The 13,562-nt window shown below is 34.8% G+C and overlaps 1 protein-coding gene across 6 annotated transcripts in view; it reads right to left on the bottom strand.

Moving 5' to 3' along the window:
- Positions 1–13,562, bottom strand: part of CNTLN (centlein) — a 267,553-nt gene that overhangs the window by 157,986 nt on the left and 96,005 nt on the right. For all 6 annotated transcript variants that reach the window (XM_062018635.1, XM_062018636.1, XM_062018632.1 and 3 more), the window contains one exon: positions 8,324–8,408. In XM_062018635.1, coding sequence (XP_061874619.1) covers positions 8,324–8,408 — 85 coding nt within the window. The remainder of the gene's footprint in view (positions 1–8,323; positions 8,409–13,562) is intronic.

Genomic DNA, 13,562 nt, shown 5'->3' with positions numbered 1-13,562 from the left:
TCCTTGATTAGCTTTCTCAATTTTCCCTTTACATGTTTTTCAACTTTGTTAATCCTTCTGGTTCAAAACTTGAACACTTATACATGTTTAACAAATAACATTCTCAGTCATATCCTCATTTAGTTCTCCTGAATAAAGGAAAACATAAATGAAGAAAAAAGAACAAAATAAATCTGCTGCTTTTCATCTCATGATATTTCATTAGTTTCTTTAATTACTTTCAGATGTAAGATGAACAGAAGTTCTATGTTAATAATTAATAGTAGTATGTTAAAGAAGTCATCCACTGCATTTTGTAGTATGTATGGTGTCCTCTCACAGTCACAATGACACCAGCTAGTAAATCCATATTGATCCAGAAGTAAAATGCCAACAGTTCTACCCAAGTCTACAGTACCCTTCAAAAGGATGCCTGTATTAACAGTTACCTATTTATCTTAGAACTTGATTCCTAACAAGGTCAAAGAAAACAAGAAAAATGGTAATCTGACATACAGTGGATTAAAATGGAACTCACACAATAGAATTGTGAGTGCATGTCCCATTATTAAGTTCTGTTTTTCACACCTGTCCTTATACTGTAGCAATCTTAAAATACAAACCTAACCACAAAGAGACGGGAGCTGAAGTGGGGGAGCTCACTTGATTTTCATACCAGCAGAAGTTTGTTTCTTTTTCCTTATCTCATCTCATACTTTTCAGGACTTTCTGAGACTAAACAATTTTAAAGAATTGTTTCTGAGAAAAAGAAGTATGATGTTGCAAAGAGGCATGTGCAAATGCATTCCCAAAACGAATGAGAACTTTTGAAAGCCTATTTCTATCAAGAAATAAAACACTTAAAGATGTATGCAAGGAAAAACACTCTTAAAACATTCTACATTCAAATGTGCTTACATACCATTTATGTGCTAAAGTCTTTTTTTGCAGGAGGAGGACAACGAAGATTCTTTAAAACTTTTTAAGAGGATCAAGTGTAATGGTCCTACTAAGGGGCAGAAAAGAAATATGACCATCTGACTTTGTCCTGCAGGTAGGAAATATGTACTTACTCCTCCACCACCAGTCAAGTCTTGCTCCTAAATTCTCACCTGACGTATAGATTAAGGAAGCATCAAACAGCACACTCTATCATAAACACTGTGTTCCCTATTGCCCTCCTTGGACTTGTCTGACATGATTTATTTGGTGTCTTCAGCAAGGTTTGCCATCTTAATTGAACCACCTGAAAGAATTCCTTAACATTGGAACACGTGATGAAAATAAACTGACTTTGTTTAGTGTATTAGTCTTGCAACTAGCACCTCACTTTCACTAGCAAGGAAACATCTCTGGTCAGTTATCTGCTAAGTAGGTCACAGCACTGACAAAACTTTTTTATGATATGCATCATCTAATTTCACTCAAGCTGCTTCTTACAACTACACTGCACAGCATTCCTCCTCTCATACACTAAAAGCAAAGCTCTGCTATTCTGTTAAGTTCTTACAATATCCTACAATCCTTTGCATCCCTTCTGTTGCACAGGCATGGTGTAAGCAACCATTGCCAGCAGCTGCATTTTCACACTGACAAGGGAGTCAAATACTGTTTCTAGCACATGTACAATATGTTTTCCACCTCAGAAACGAGGAATACAGAAATTCTTTGCCCTGTGAGCAGGCAATACTCAGAAGCAGTTTTTCACAAAAACACATCTTGAATTTGGAACTTAGAACGCATTTCCAAAAAAAAGCAAAGCTGTAGTTTCATAATAAATTCAGCACCTCTCCCAGTATAGTATGTATTGCAGTAATGCCTCTGCTAGATTTAGAGATTAACTGTCCATTTTCCTCTAATAAGGATATGACAGCTCTCAGAATAACTACAGTGAACACAGACAATATAATCTGACAATCTTGTTACCTCTAACGTCATATTAACCTTTAGCTGCTCAAAATACATTCTCTCTCCTCTTTTGTTTAATGATTTCTCTGCACCAGGACAGACTATATTTTCTATAGGATCTATAAAATAGCACTGCAAAGCAGCACTGTCCAATACATTGATACTTTCTGTATTCCTTCCTCTCTTATTAGCAGCTATATTTCAAAACTATGGGAAGCAACAGCCCAGCCTTCTAGGTCAAGAGGCAGAAAATACAAAGCATCTTCTTAGCCCCTATTTTTTGTACTAATTCCAACAAACCAACAACCCACTAAGACAAGCTTTTCTCTCCTCTTTATTGAAGAGCACAGTCTTGATGGAACTAGGCTGGGTTTTTTTTCTAGGCTTTCCTCCTCAGCAAGGCCTACACAAGGTCCTCAGAGTTCATTTCTGTCTCTGTGCATGACTACGTAAGATCTGCAGGAAACACCACCTACTAGCATCTACTCCTGACATGGCAGTATCTCATTACACTCACATACATCAATGTTGCCAGATCAGGTGTAGTAAATAAAGTACAGCTGTTGATATGATCAACTTTTGTGACAAGCTCCTTCCTAAGTGGTGTCAGCAGATTCATAAGGGCTGAATCGAATCTCAAAGGGCACTGTATGCTTCTTTCTGCTACCTGGTCCTTAAGGAACAACTTTCTTGAACTTGAGGAAATTTGCCTTTATTCAAGTGAGAAGCCATGATGTAGAAAAAGATTCCACATCTACAACATCCTTAAAGGAGGAATAAAATCCAGATTTGCCCTCTTAAAACTATACTGACTTTACAATTAAAGTAAACTGTGTTCTGCTGAACACAGTTAAGAAGTTTATCTCTTCTGCAGTAAAAACAGTTTGCAATGGCCCTTGAAACCATTTTTATCTCAAGAAAAAAGGATATCCTATTCTACCTCTAATTGGCTACATGATAACTATTCGTAGCTGGACTGTCAAGAAATTTTTCAAACCAGACCTCAGGTCCCCATACCATGAATGAGATCAAAGACGACCTCCCTTTTTTCCAGGCTTGAATACTGAGCTTTGCTAACACAAGAATTGAGCATTTCAAACCAGTGGAATGGGCAGAGGACAAGAAACATCATGTTTCTCTGCTTACTGTACTACTTCTTGTATAATCTAAATGCAGCTAGGATTTTGGGCTGTGAAGAAATACCACTGTCCACTTCTATGGCCATCTGGCCATACAGAACATCTGTATGAACACCCAATGTGGATGCTTTTTTGCAGATTAAGTAGGAAAGCTCCTTCCTTAAAATGGAGCCAGCTATCTCACAGAAACACATTTTTCAACTTGTAGAGGAAGCACTCCTACTGAGAATTCTAACTAACGAGCTGTAAAGGTACACTGTAATTTACAGCTTATTAATTTATTCAGACAAACATGCCCACAGGTACTAGCCATAGTAATCATATCACTTACCCCAGGTAGCCTTCTGTCAGTCAACCAGAATCTGCAACTTTCAACTATTTCAATAATAAATATCTTCCTTCACCAGTCAGAGCAGCCCCTTCTATCTCTTAATTTTATGAGAAAACTAACTAGAAAATGGTAAGCAGAAAGGCACAAAGACATAGGACAACGCACTGATGGAGTTCAAAGAGGCTACATAAAACATACAGGTTTCGCAATTGAAGGCAGATCCCTTGTCTAAGGTACATGTTGAATAAAATGAACTTTTTAAAGAAAAAAAAAAAGGCAGTGTACAGACATTCTTCACTTTATTATCTACAAATCTCACTCACTGGACAAACTTTTTTTTTGCAAAGAGTTTATAAACTTTGCATAATCTCAGCACTACTAACACACTCATCCAAACTCGCTCTTACTGAAATTATCCTCACGTCCCTCATTACATGAGAATAATCAAGGTTATATGCTACTGGAAATAAAGCGTTTAGATAGCAATAATGTGTGTATACATTTTTCTTAATTTAATAACAGCACTTTATTATAAAGATAAATACAATCAGGTGAAGGTACAAAAGTTAAAAAAAATTATTAGTGTTAATTAATGCTTGAAGGTAGAACTATGCTTCTTTCAATTGGATCCATTAAAAGGCCTTTAATATAGATTTGCACAGCAAGCTGGAGATTTTCAAGTGCAGATAATGAGACAAGCTAGTACTATTTTAACCCCTCTGGAGTATAATCAGTTGATAAGGTTTTGAAACGTTACAAGGTCTAGGACAAAAAGATTAGCTTTAGTTCCTCCAAATCAAAATTGAAACCTAATTAATTAACAATATTACAGAAGACATAAGAGGTTTACCACTTCTTTTACACATCTTTAATTTCATCCTCTAAGGCAAATAAGAAGCTACCTATTGCATGAATGGCAAAATACTGAGTTCTCTTTTCCCACATTATCCTCTGAACTAATTGTTTAAATGAAAAAAAAGAATATTCTTCAAAAACCTTCACCTTATTTTAAAAGAATGAAAAAAGAAAGCACCAGTGATCTACTTGAGACACAAATACCATGAATTAAATACACCAGGTCAGAAACATTTCCAAAGAAAAAGTCAAATGGCAAAAAGGTATTTGCAGCAGTCAGATTTCATAAGACAAATAATTAAAATCCTATTATAGTGAGTTAGCCACTTAAAAGAAGCAGTTACAAATTATTTTCCCTGAAACATACAGAGAAATTGTGTATATACGGCAAGGATACATAACTGAGAAAAAAGTTTTGAGACACTGTGAAAAACAAAGATGAAAGCAATAAGATAGTATAGATAAAGCAATCTAGCCATCACCTTTGAAGGAGTAAGATTCTCTACCACACAACATTTACAGTGAATATATATGCTAGATAAGGCCCAGCTGAGACTATCGAGATAAGCTATGTATCAACCAATTCCAAACACAGGAATTTAAGAAAAGGAGCAAAGCAAAAAATACAACTGAAAACTCCAATACAATCTATATTGTACTAAATTTATGTGCAATAATAGATGGGGAAAAACGTGATTTAATAGATACTGTATTTATTTGAACCTTCAAATGGTACATTTTTATACGCTCCACATTATTTAATATGTAAAATATTTAACAGGATATTCAGTTACTTAATAAACCCATGACAAGAAAATGTCTTACATCAGTGTAATTTAGGAGAGTTGCACAACTAACTGAAGTCACAGTAAAGTACAGAAAAGTTCAATGCATGTACTGTACTCTGTTCTAAAGTTATTAAACAGCAGAACTTTTCAAAAAATGTGTCTTATACTGTTTTTATCCTTAAAGCCACAGAATCCGTTCTCATGAATATTTGAGCACTTTTTTCCCCATTTATGTTATATAAAAGTGATTAAAGACCATATTACTTCTCAGTCAAAAATTTTTAAATGTATTATTTTAGTTGATTTTCCGTAATGTTGATTAAACATTCAAACAGTTTAAATATCTCACTACAAATAATCAAAATTAGCTCTCAATATTAAATAACTATATACATCTCACTTGGGGTATGGAGAATATGTTTATCTTTCTTACAGTAATTTTAAAGGGGTGGCTTCTCATGAAAATTAATTCTATCCCAGCCAAACCCAGAACAGCATGTCAGGACAAAGTTTAGGGAGAATATATGAGAAAAAAAAAAAAAATTATTCTTCTAGGGTTTTGTTGTTGTTTGACAGAAATATCAGCTCACATACATGTTGAATTATGAGATATATGACTTATTTGCCTTTTTTCCCTTATTCAGCGTGGGCTCAGACAATCAGCTGTTTGTTAGACAATCAGAAAATCCTAGTAAAGAAATACCCTATGACAAATGATACTGTTGCAACTGATACCTCTGTATAAAGTGTAATGAGGAAGTGAAAAACAACTCAAGAGATGACTGGATAATCTCACCTTCCTACATGTTACAGATTGATAGATTGCAATACGCAGCCTTGAAGTCTTGCTGTCAATCCTTTACCGAAAAGAATGTTCATTGTCATTACTGTGAAAACTCATAGTTTCATAAGCAACGTATTTGCAAATTAATTACACAAATATCTTTTTCACCTTTGGTGAACAAGAGAAGAGCAAATCCATAAAAAAAAAAAAAAAAGAGAATGCTCTTTAATACATTGTTATCTATGCTAACTCCAGTCTTTGATTGAAAAACCACTGAAATCACTCAAAAAACTCAGAAAATGATGCCCTTCTTGATTCAATCCTGTGGCATCCCAGCCACTGGATAAGGCAAGAAGATCAGAATGACACCACCTCTGCACGCAGCTTTTATATACAGCACTGGTCACTGGCACCATCTGGTGTCCTCCACACCTCCCCTCCCCCAAGTCAATGATACTCTAAGGGAAGCTATTTTGAAAGAGTTGTATTATAACACTCATTTAAGTCATGACAACCATAAAAAAAGCAGCTTCTGTCCTCCTTACTTGTTAACTCCTCCGTCCTGTTGCCAAGCCCTCCTTTCCCAGCTGCCACTTTTTCTTGGTTCTAGTTATATTTTCAGACCCTCTCTACTTCCGGATGTAATTGCACCACTCTATCAATTTCAGATTTCTAATCCATTTCAATCAATTATGAAACTGATCTGAAACCACAGAAAGCAATCTCATGGAGATGGGCACTACAAGTTCAGAAGCTGCCACAGCAGGCAGCCCTTCTGAAGCCATATTACTGCATACAAATTCTTATAAACTTTTCACACAGGTATTTTCTCTTCCAGCTAAGGATAGGGTACAAATGAAAGAATAATCATGAATTGATGGCTTATGAAAATTATGTGTATGTATGCACTGGACATATTTCAAATCACACATACTGTCATGAGGACATGACAACACAAAAAAAACTCCAGCCAATGCTGTTATACAAAGTAATAGAATGAGAAACCTCATTTCAGTGGTGTTTCTCACCATGCAGCAGGTGCATCAGGTTTATTTTGAACAAACCAGAAGTACATAAGCTCTGGAAACCTGACTTTTGACCACTAAACAACTTATACAACTTATCTCAACTCCATCAAGACCCTAGTAAAGGCCACCAGAAATGTGAGAAAATTCTCTAGTGATCTGTGTGAAAGGAGAGTGCACTCTTGGCAAGCTTGTTCATCACACAGATCCAAAGACAATAGAGCAAGGCTCCTTCCAGTGGTGCCCAGGGGTATGACCAGAGGCAATGAACACAAACAGAAGCATAGGAGGTTTCCTTAGAATATCTGGCAACACTTTTTCACTGTGAGGGTGACTGAGCACTGGCACAGGTTGCTCAAGGAGGCAATGGAGTCTCTACCTTGGAGATATACTCAGAAGCCATCCGGACATGGTCCTGGGCAACCACCTCTAGCTGACCCTGCTTCAGCAGGGGTCTATCGAGACCCAACCTCAACCATTCTGTGACTCTTTGGAAAATTACCTATCAGTCAGGCTTTTATCCCCAGAAACTGTGCGACTGATACACCTGAAAGCACATCCTCAACCTTTGGCTGTGTTTTTCTACCAGCTTTATAATTTGTGAAGTAACTCTAATTCTTTTTCTCTCCTTCCATTTCACATTTGATCTGATTATGACTTTTATCTTATGAACAGTCTTAATAAAGTGGAAAAGTACTTTATTTTCTCCTCAGTCTTGAAGACGCAGCTATTTTAGATTTATGGAGGAAAGGAACGTGCAATGTTTATTCTTCTCTTGTGTTTAGTATTTATCAATGTTGGATATCATTAAGTACTGTATTTCAAATACTATGAAGGGTTCAAAAGCTTTTAATTACTTTTCAAATAAATATTTTTTATTTTTAATAAATGTACTCACATGTTCTCAATTTAACCAGTGGTTTGGCTCTATATATGGTATGTTTTTTTTAAATTGATACATAGCGCTCAGTTTTCAGTGAAGAGTTCAGTAGAAAATACACATGTTGTAAGACTTACATAGGACACTTTGGATTTATCAGAAATGTTTTATAGTTTATGTTAACAGTTAGTAAGTATTGTTACAAGTTAGTAACACTAAAATACATAGCTCCATTGCCTTTAGGACAATAATTGTTTAGTCCTCATTACTCTACAAATGCTTAATTTTTGTAGTTATTAAGATGGCAAATCTTTCCAAGCCAAGAGCACATTACAAGCCTAAAAATAGTCAGAAATCTTCTAGATTAAAATCCAAGTTTCGGTTCTCTATTAGATAATGAGAGAAAACTTTTCAGAAGAAGTTTCATCTAAAAATCATATAAACTTTTTAGGTGAAAAATTAAATGTGTGAACAACTCAGAACAGTTTAATACTTTATCAGTTTACCATCTCTGAATGACCTGTTACTTTTACTTTAAGACACAACTGCAAACTACTTTCACATTTTAGGAAACATAAATTTCACGTCAATGACAGAAGTTTTCTTAATTGCTCTATTTAAACATAATACAAACCTGTTCTAGGCTTTCTATTTTACTGTCTTTGGCTTGCAAAATCTCTAAAACCCTTCTGTCCTTGACTTCAGCTTTCTGCTTTTCTCTGGAAATGAACAAAAAAAGTAGACACTTTATTAGTCATAAATTGCAGTTAATCATTTGAATTTTTCATGTCCTTATAATGAATGTCATTTTAAAGCACAGAAAATTAAATTATCTGAAACTGACAAGCCTTGCAGAATTAATCAGGGAACATATGGCAAGTGACAGCAAATTACATCTGTAAACAGCTAACAAAACTTTGTTCAAAAAGAAACAGAAGTAAGAGGTCTTAAAATATGGTTTTAAGCAGTTGAAATTATCTGTCTCATTCTTTCCCAAATACAGAAAATATACTTGTCCATAGATTGAGTAAAATGCTTTCTTCCCTCCGTGGCAACGCAAAGCCACTAAGATGAGTCTGCAAAGCCCTTCTCCCAGCTACATGGCATTGACAACTATTTTACTATGTAGTTAATAAGTGTAGGGCTATAATCACCTCTGCAATACTTTGTAGAAAACTAGCTGGATGAAACATTAATGGTTTGTTTAATAAAACAACTCATCTCATTGTTATCCTATTTCTTGACTGAGTTTTAAATGCTGATGCTCTTACCAGCTTCCATTTTACACAGAAAGAAAAATAAATGTTGCAATGGTAATGATATACAGGTTCCTTAGTGCAAAACTGTTCCTATCATATGTCTGTGACAAAAAGTCCAAGAAACATATATTCCCTAAAAATGACAAATACTTCAGGCACCTGCAGCACAACAGGTGAAGGAAGTAGAAGATCATTCAGATTATCTCTGCTCTCACAATACAGTTCACACTTCTGTCATGGCTCTATATAATCCACCCCTAGAAGCCAGAGAATCCTACTGTGCAACTTTTGCTGTATTAAATGGGAATGTTCCAGAACTGGAAAAGATGGAAGAGTGTACCCATGAGTTTGTAAATCTGATCAAAAGTTGATGAAAATACCCTGCTGTAGACAAAAGACTTCATTTGTTGAAGTATTTTATAACAGAAACCAACATAGATAATAGATACACGTACAATTGCTCTTCATCACTATTACATATTCCTGCATATTACACTGTTATCAATGATTTTAAAGACTAAACTACATTGTCCCCACAGGTCATCCAATAACATGTTTTAAGTTAAGTTCTAGACTGCTGAAATATCTAGTCTAAATCTGAGTAAATAAATAATTAAACAAAAACAGTATGGAGTTGAAACCACGGTTTTTGGAAACTGAGGTCTCAAGGCATCATTCAGTATCACCTTCCTGCTGCAAATACAGCAGCACTGACATGTTGTAGAGCTAGAGAACAAACTAACAAAAACCTAGCTGAAAAGTTATGTACTGAAATTATGTGTAGCTAGGAGAAACAAAAAATAGATGCTAACTGGCATAGAAAAAAAAAAAACTGTGTCCATAAAGAAAATAATTCAGGACCTGTAATGAGCAGAGACCAGCGAAAATCCAGCAACTGTTCCTAAACACATTTCACATCTAAAAGATATTTAACGTTTTAACTGGGGCAGAAACACAACAAAAAATACACATCAGATTCTGACATCAAAGCATCTGTTCACCTGATAAGAAGTATCAAGGTATTGTCATGACAGGTTGATAGGAAGACATGAGCAGTGAAATACATAGTACAGTCAGTTTTTCAGTTTCACTTTGACATCCACTAAAACTCAACTAAGGAGACTGCAATAACAGAGGTCCTTGCAAGTGTGAAGTTATCTGATGTACTCCAAAGGTTACACTGATGTCCTTTGAAAAAAAACCCTAAGGACAAAAAAAGGGCACAAGAGAGAAAACAAGTAGACTTCATAACACATGACAGTTACAACCCACCTGCTCAAATTGCATAACTAGTTTACAGAAATCACAGTCAGGTTTTAGAAAACAGTAAAAGATTTTCTGATAAGCTTATAAAATTTTGAACTAAAAGTTGTCAAAAAACTTTAAAAATTAGGAGATCATATGAAAAGAAAAATCTGTGAATAGATTATTTGTCTAAAACCACAAAAGTTTGTACATTTTCTTGACATAGATCTAGTGTTTATAATAGGTACTGTACATTATTCTACAACTTAAATGAACCAAAAACTGCTTCAGTATAAAAACATCAAGGCTTCCTCAGACTTAACTACTTTCCTGTGAGGGTCTTTAACAGCTCTTAACAATTGCCCATTTTCAAAGATAATACTTGCAGTATACAAATACCAAATATTTTGACAAGAATTATCTCTCTCCCTAAGCACCTGTACCATAATCTCTCTGAAGAAGTGATAGATCTATATTTATCTACTTTTAAATAAGTACTACAGCACTTCAAATTTCCTCAGGTCTTAATTACAACTAGGCAACTTAAGAATTTAAGATTAGACACATGTATAACTGCTTGATCCAAAATTTTAAGTTTCAGAAGACAAAAAGTAAAGTAGATCTTTACTACGTAGTACTTAGAATGTAAAATGTAGACACAAAAAGAATCATCAAATGAAACACATACACACATAAGCTTCACAAACCACTGAAGAGCATTGCCTCCAGTCCTCAAAAGTATCCTGACCTTAACCACTGTCTGTTACATTCTACCCAGTCTTCATTCCCACAGTGATGTATTTCCCTTTCCACTTTAATTCAGCTGTTTTTTTATTTCTATTTAAATTAAAACCATCAGTCTAATCACTCATTTTCTATTTACCATCCACAACATGCCACTGTCTTCCCAACTCCTCAAACCACTACCTCCTCTAAGTCAGCCTTTTTTAAAAAGAGGCCCAGTTAAACACAAATACTGCATAATTAGCTAGCCTTTTAACTCAATTTAAACTTGTTTACTAATAGATTAATGATTTGAAAACCTAACAGGTTAGATAAATTTCCAAAAGCAAGGTTCAAAAGAACTCCACAATTGTGGTGTTTTGTTGGTTTCAGGTTTCCTAAAGACCAAATGGGAAGAAAATCAATAAACCAGCCAAAAATCAAGTAAAAGAACAAACTGCTCTGGAGAACTGAAGAATAGGATGCACAGCTAATTCTGGTATATTATTGGTAGTTGAGAATTTATGGAATCCTATGACTTTATGATACGGCTGCACAAACAAGGTTTCAAGAATACAGTCTAGGACTGGACAGAAAAAAAAAAAAGAATCAAAAAAACTATGCCTGTAACACAGGCACACACTATCACTCAAAGTGCAGTTCTACATTAAACGTAGGAACTTCTCTGTTTATCTGATGCTCCAACAGTTTTTGGAACAGGGCTGTGAAGGAATGTAAATGCAGGTCTGTCCCCAGAACCAATGGGAAAAGCTTAAATTCAACATTTTTTTGCCTTCTAAGGTTTTCTTTCAGACTATCTAGATAGCATGGGCTGAAGTGATGCCCCCCTAAATAGTTTCATCAGTTACCACCCATAGTTAAAGAAAAAAATCTAATTATCAGATTTTATGCATACAGTGGATGTTGTTAGAAGCCTAAAGTGTAAACTGAAACTTCACATGGAACTTTAGCAGCAGGTTCTTCTGGTGGCATAGGACAGCTTCCAGTGCTCAGTACAGGACAATTCCCCCCAGTCACAGAAGTATGACTGACTGGAACTTATGTATCATATCTGGATCTTCTGTTACATCTTGAAACAGGACTTGATAAGAATTGCAGCAATCAACTCCTCTTTCTTAGAAGGGTAACAAATACTAGGGAAAATCTCTGACTAGCTTTATTGAGCCATTATGTAATTACAATGTATTTTTTAAAGTCTACTGGTATGGGGGGAAAAAAAAAAATCAGGTACTGTCAAGAAGCTGATGATGATCAATGACTGAGACAAACTCCTGTTTAGCTAATTAGAACCACTGATGAGCAATAATGATGTGAGCTAAGAATATTTGCAGACTTCTTTAGGATGAAAAATGGAGTGAAGAGAGGCTGTCAATTTGTACAAGTTTTAAGCTCCAATCAGTTTTCCCATGAGCACTACCTATTTTAAATGTTTAACACAAATGTATTTAGCTACAAAGATTATTGAGATTCAGACTCCCAGAAAAATTAAGAAACTGAGAAAAATATTCTTAAACTTTACACTTTTTCTGTGTTGCTTTTTTTCTGTGTTATGCTATACTCTGCACAACAGGATACAGTAATGTTTTTGAGGTTCACCATATTTTTAATATCTTGGCAAAAAAGAAACATTAGATTACAAAAAAAATGTACTATAAAAACCTTAAGGTTTTAAAAACCAGAAGTTTATTGGAGTTTATAAATCACAACACTTCCTAAAATCTTCAGCAAAAGCACTGGGGGGGAAAAAAGGCATCTGGTATCAGTCAATCAATTAGCCATTTATCAAGAAAAAGTAATTTAAAGTTGTGTACAATTATGTCATTTTTACATCAAAACAAATGAAAATAATTTTAACTTTAACTGAATTTGTTGTTTAGCTATTTCATGGAATATGTCCTTTCAGTTTTACATACAGCAGGACTTAAAAAAAAAGGCAAACATTTACAAATTCGGTCTTAAATAGCTAAGCAAGTGAAGGTTACACTGCAAACTTTGGACTGTGTAGTAAAAGAATAAAGGCTACATTTTAACATATCTATACAAGTAAAATAAACTGGTTCTAGAAATATTGTTACTTTTGAAAGATTTTTTTTTTAATCTAAAGAGATGCAGAACTAAAAAGGCTACAAAATATCATCTTAAGTGATGTAGCACTTAATTAATTTTATTAGTATCTCTTCCAGTCTTTACAGACTTACACAAGGGCACACACTCAATGTTGGTGCCACAGATAATGAATTGCTCACAAGCAAAGAAGTTGTAGACGACATATTGTCAATGTTACTGTAAATATGACACCATTACTATAATTTACTGTGTATAGCCACATCCCCTTGGCTGTGATCGCTAGTTAGCAGAAACAGTCTCTGCCTTAATCTTCCAAACCTTACTGTGTTTCCGTGTACTTATTAAGATGAGATTTAAAAAATCAGAGCTAAATGGTTTTCAGTTAATGGAGAGTTTATTTTTACCTCAAATTCTAGAAGATTCCTTATACTTCCTGATGAATTATAATTGATGCACATTAGAAACTTTTTTAATACTTATTACTACTTCTAAAATAGCATGTAGCAAAACAGTTTAAATTGATATCACACATTTTGTACGTTCTAAGCAGATATTTTC

The sequence above is a fragment of the Colius striatus genome, chromosome Z (assembly GCF_028858725.1).
Source record: "Colius striatus isolate bColStr4 chromosome Z, bColStr4.1.hap1, whole genome shotgun sequence".
Taxonomy (NCBI): domain Eukaryota; kingdom Metazoa; phylum Chordata; class Aves; order Coliiformes; family Coliidae; genus Colius; species Colius striatus.
The sequence above is the reverse complement of the archived record's forward strand: the minus strand, read 5'-3'. Positions and strand labels throughout refer to the sequence as shown.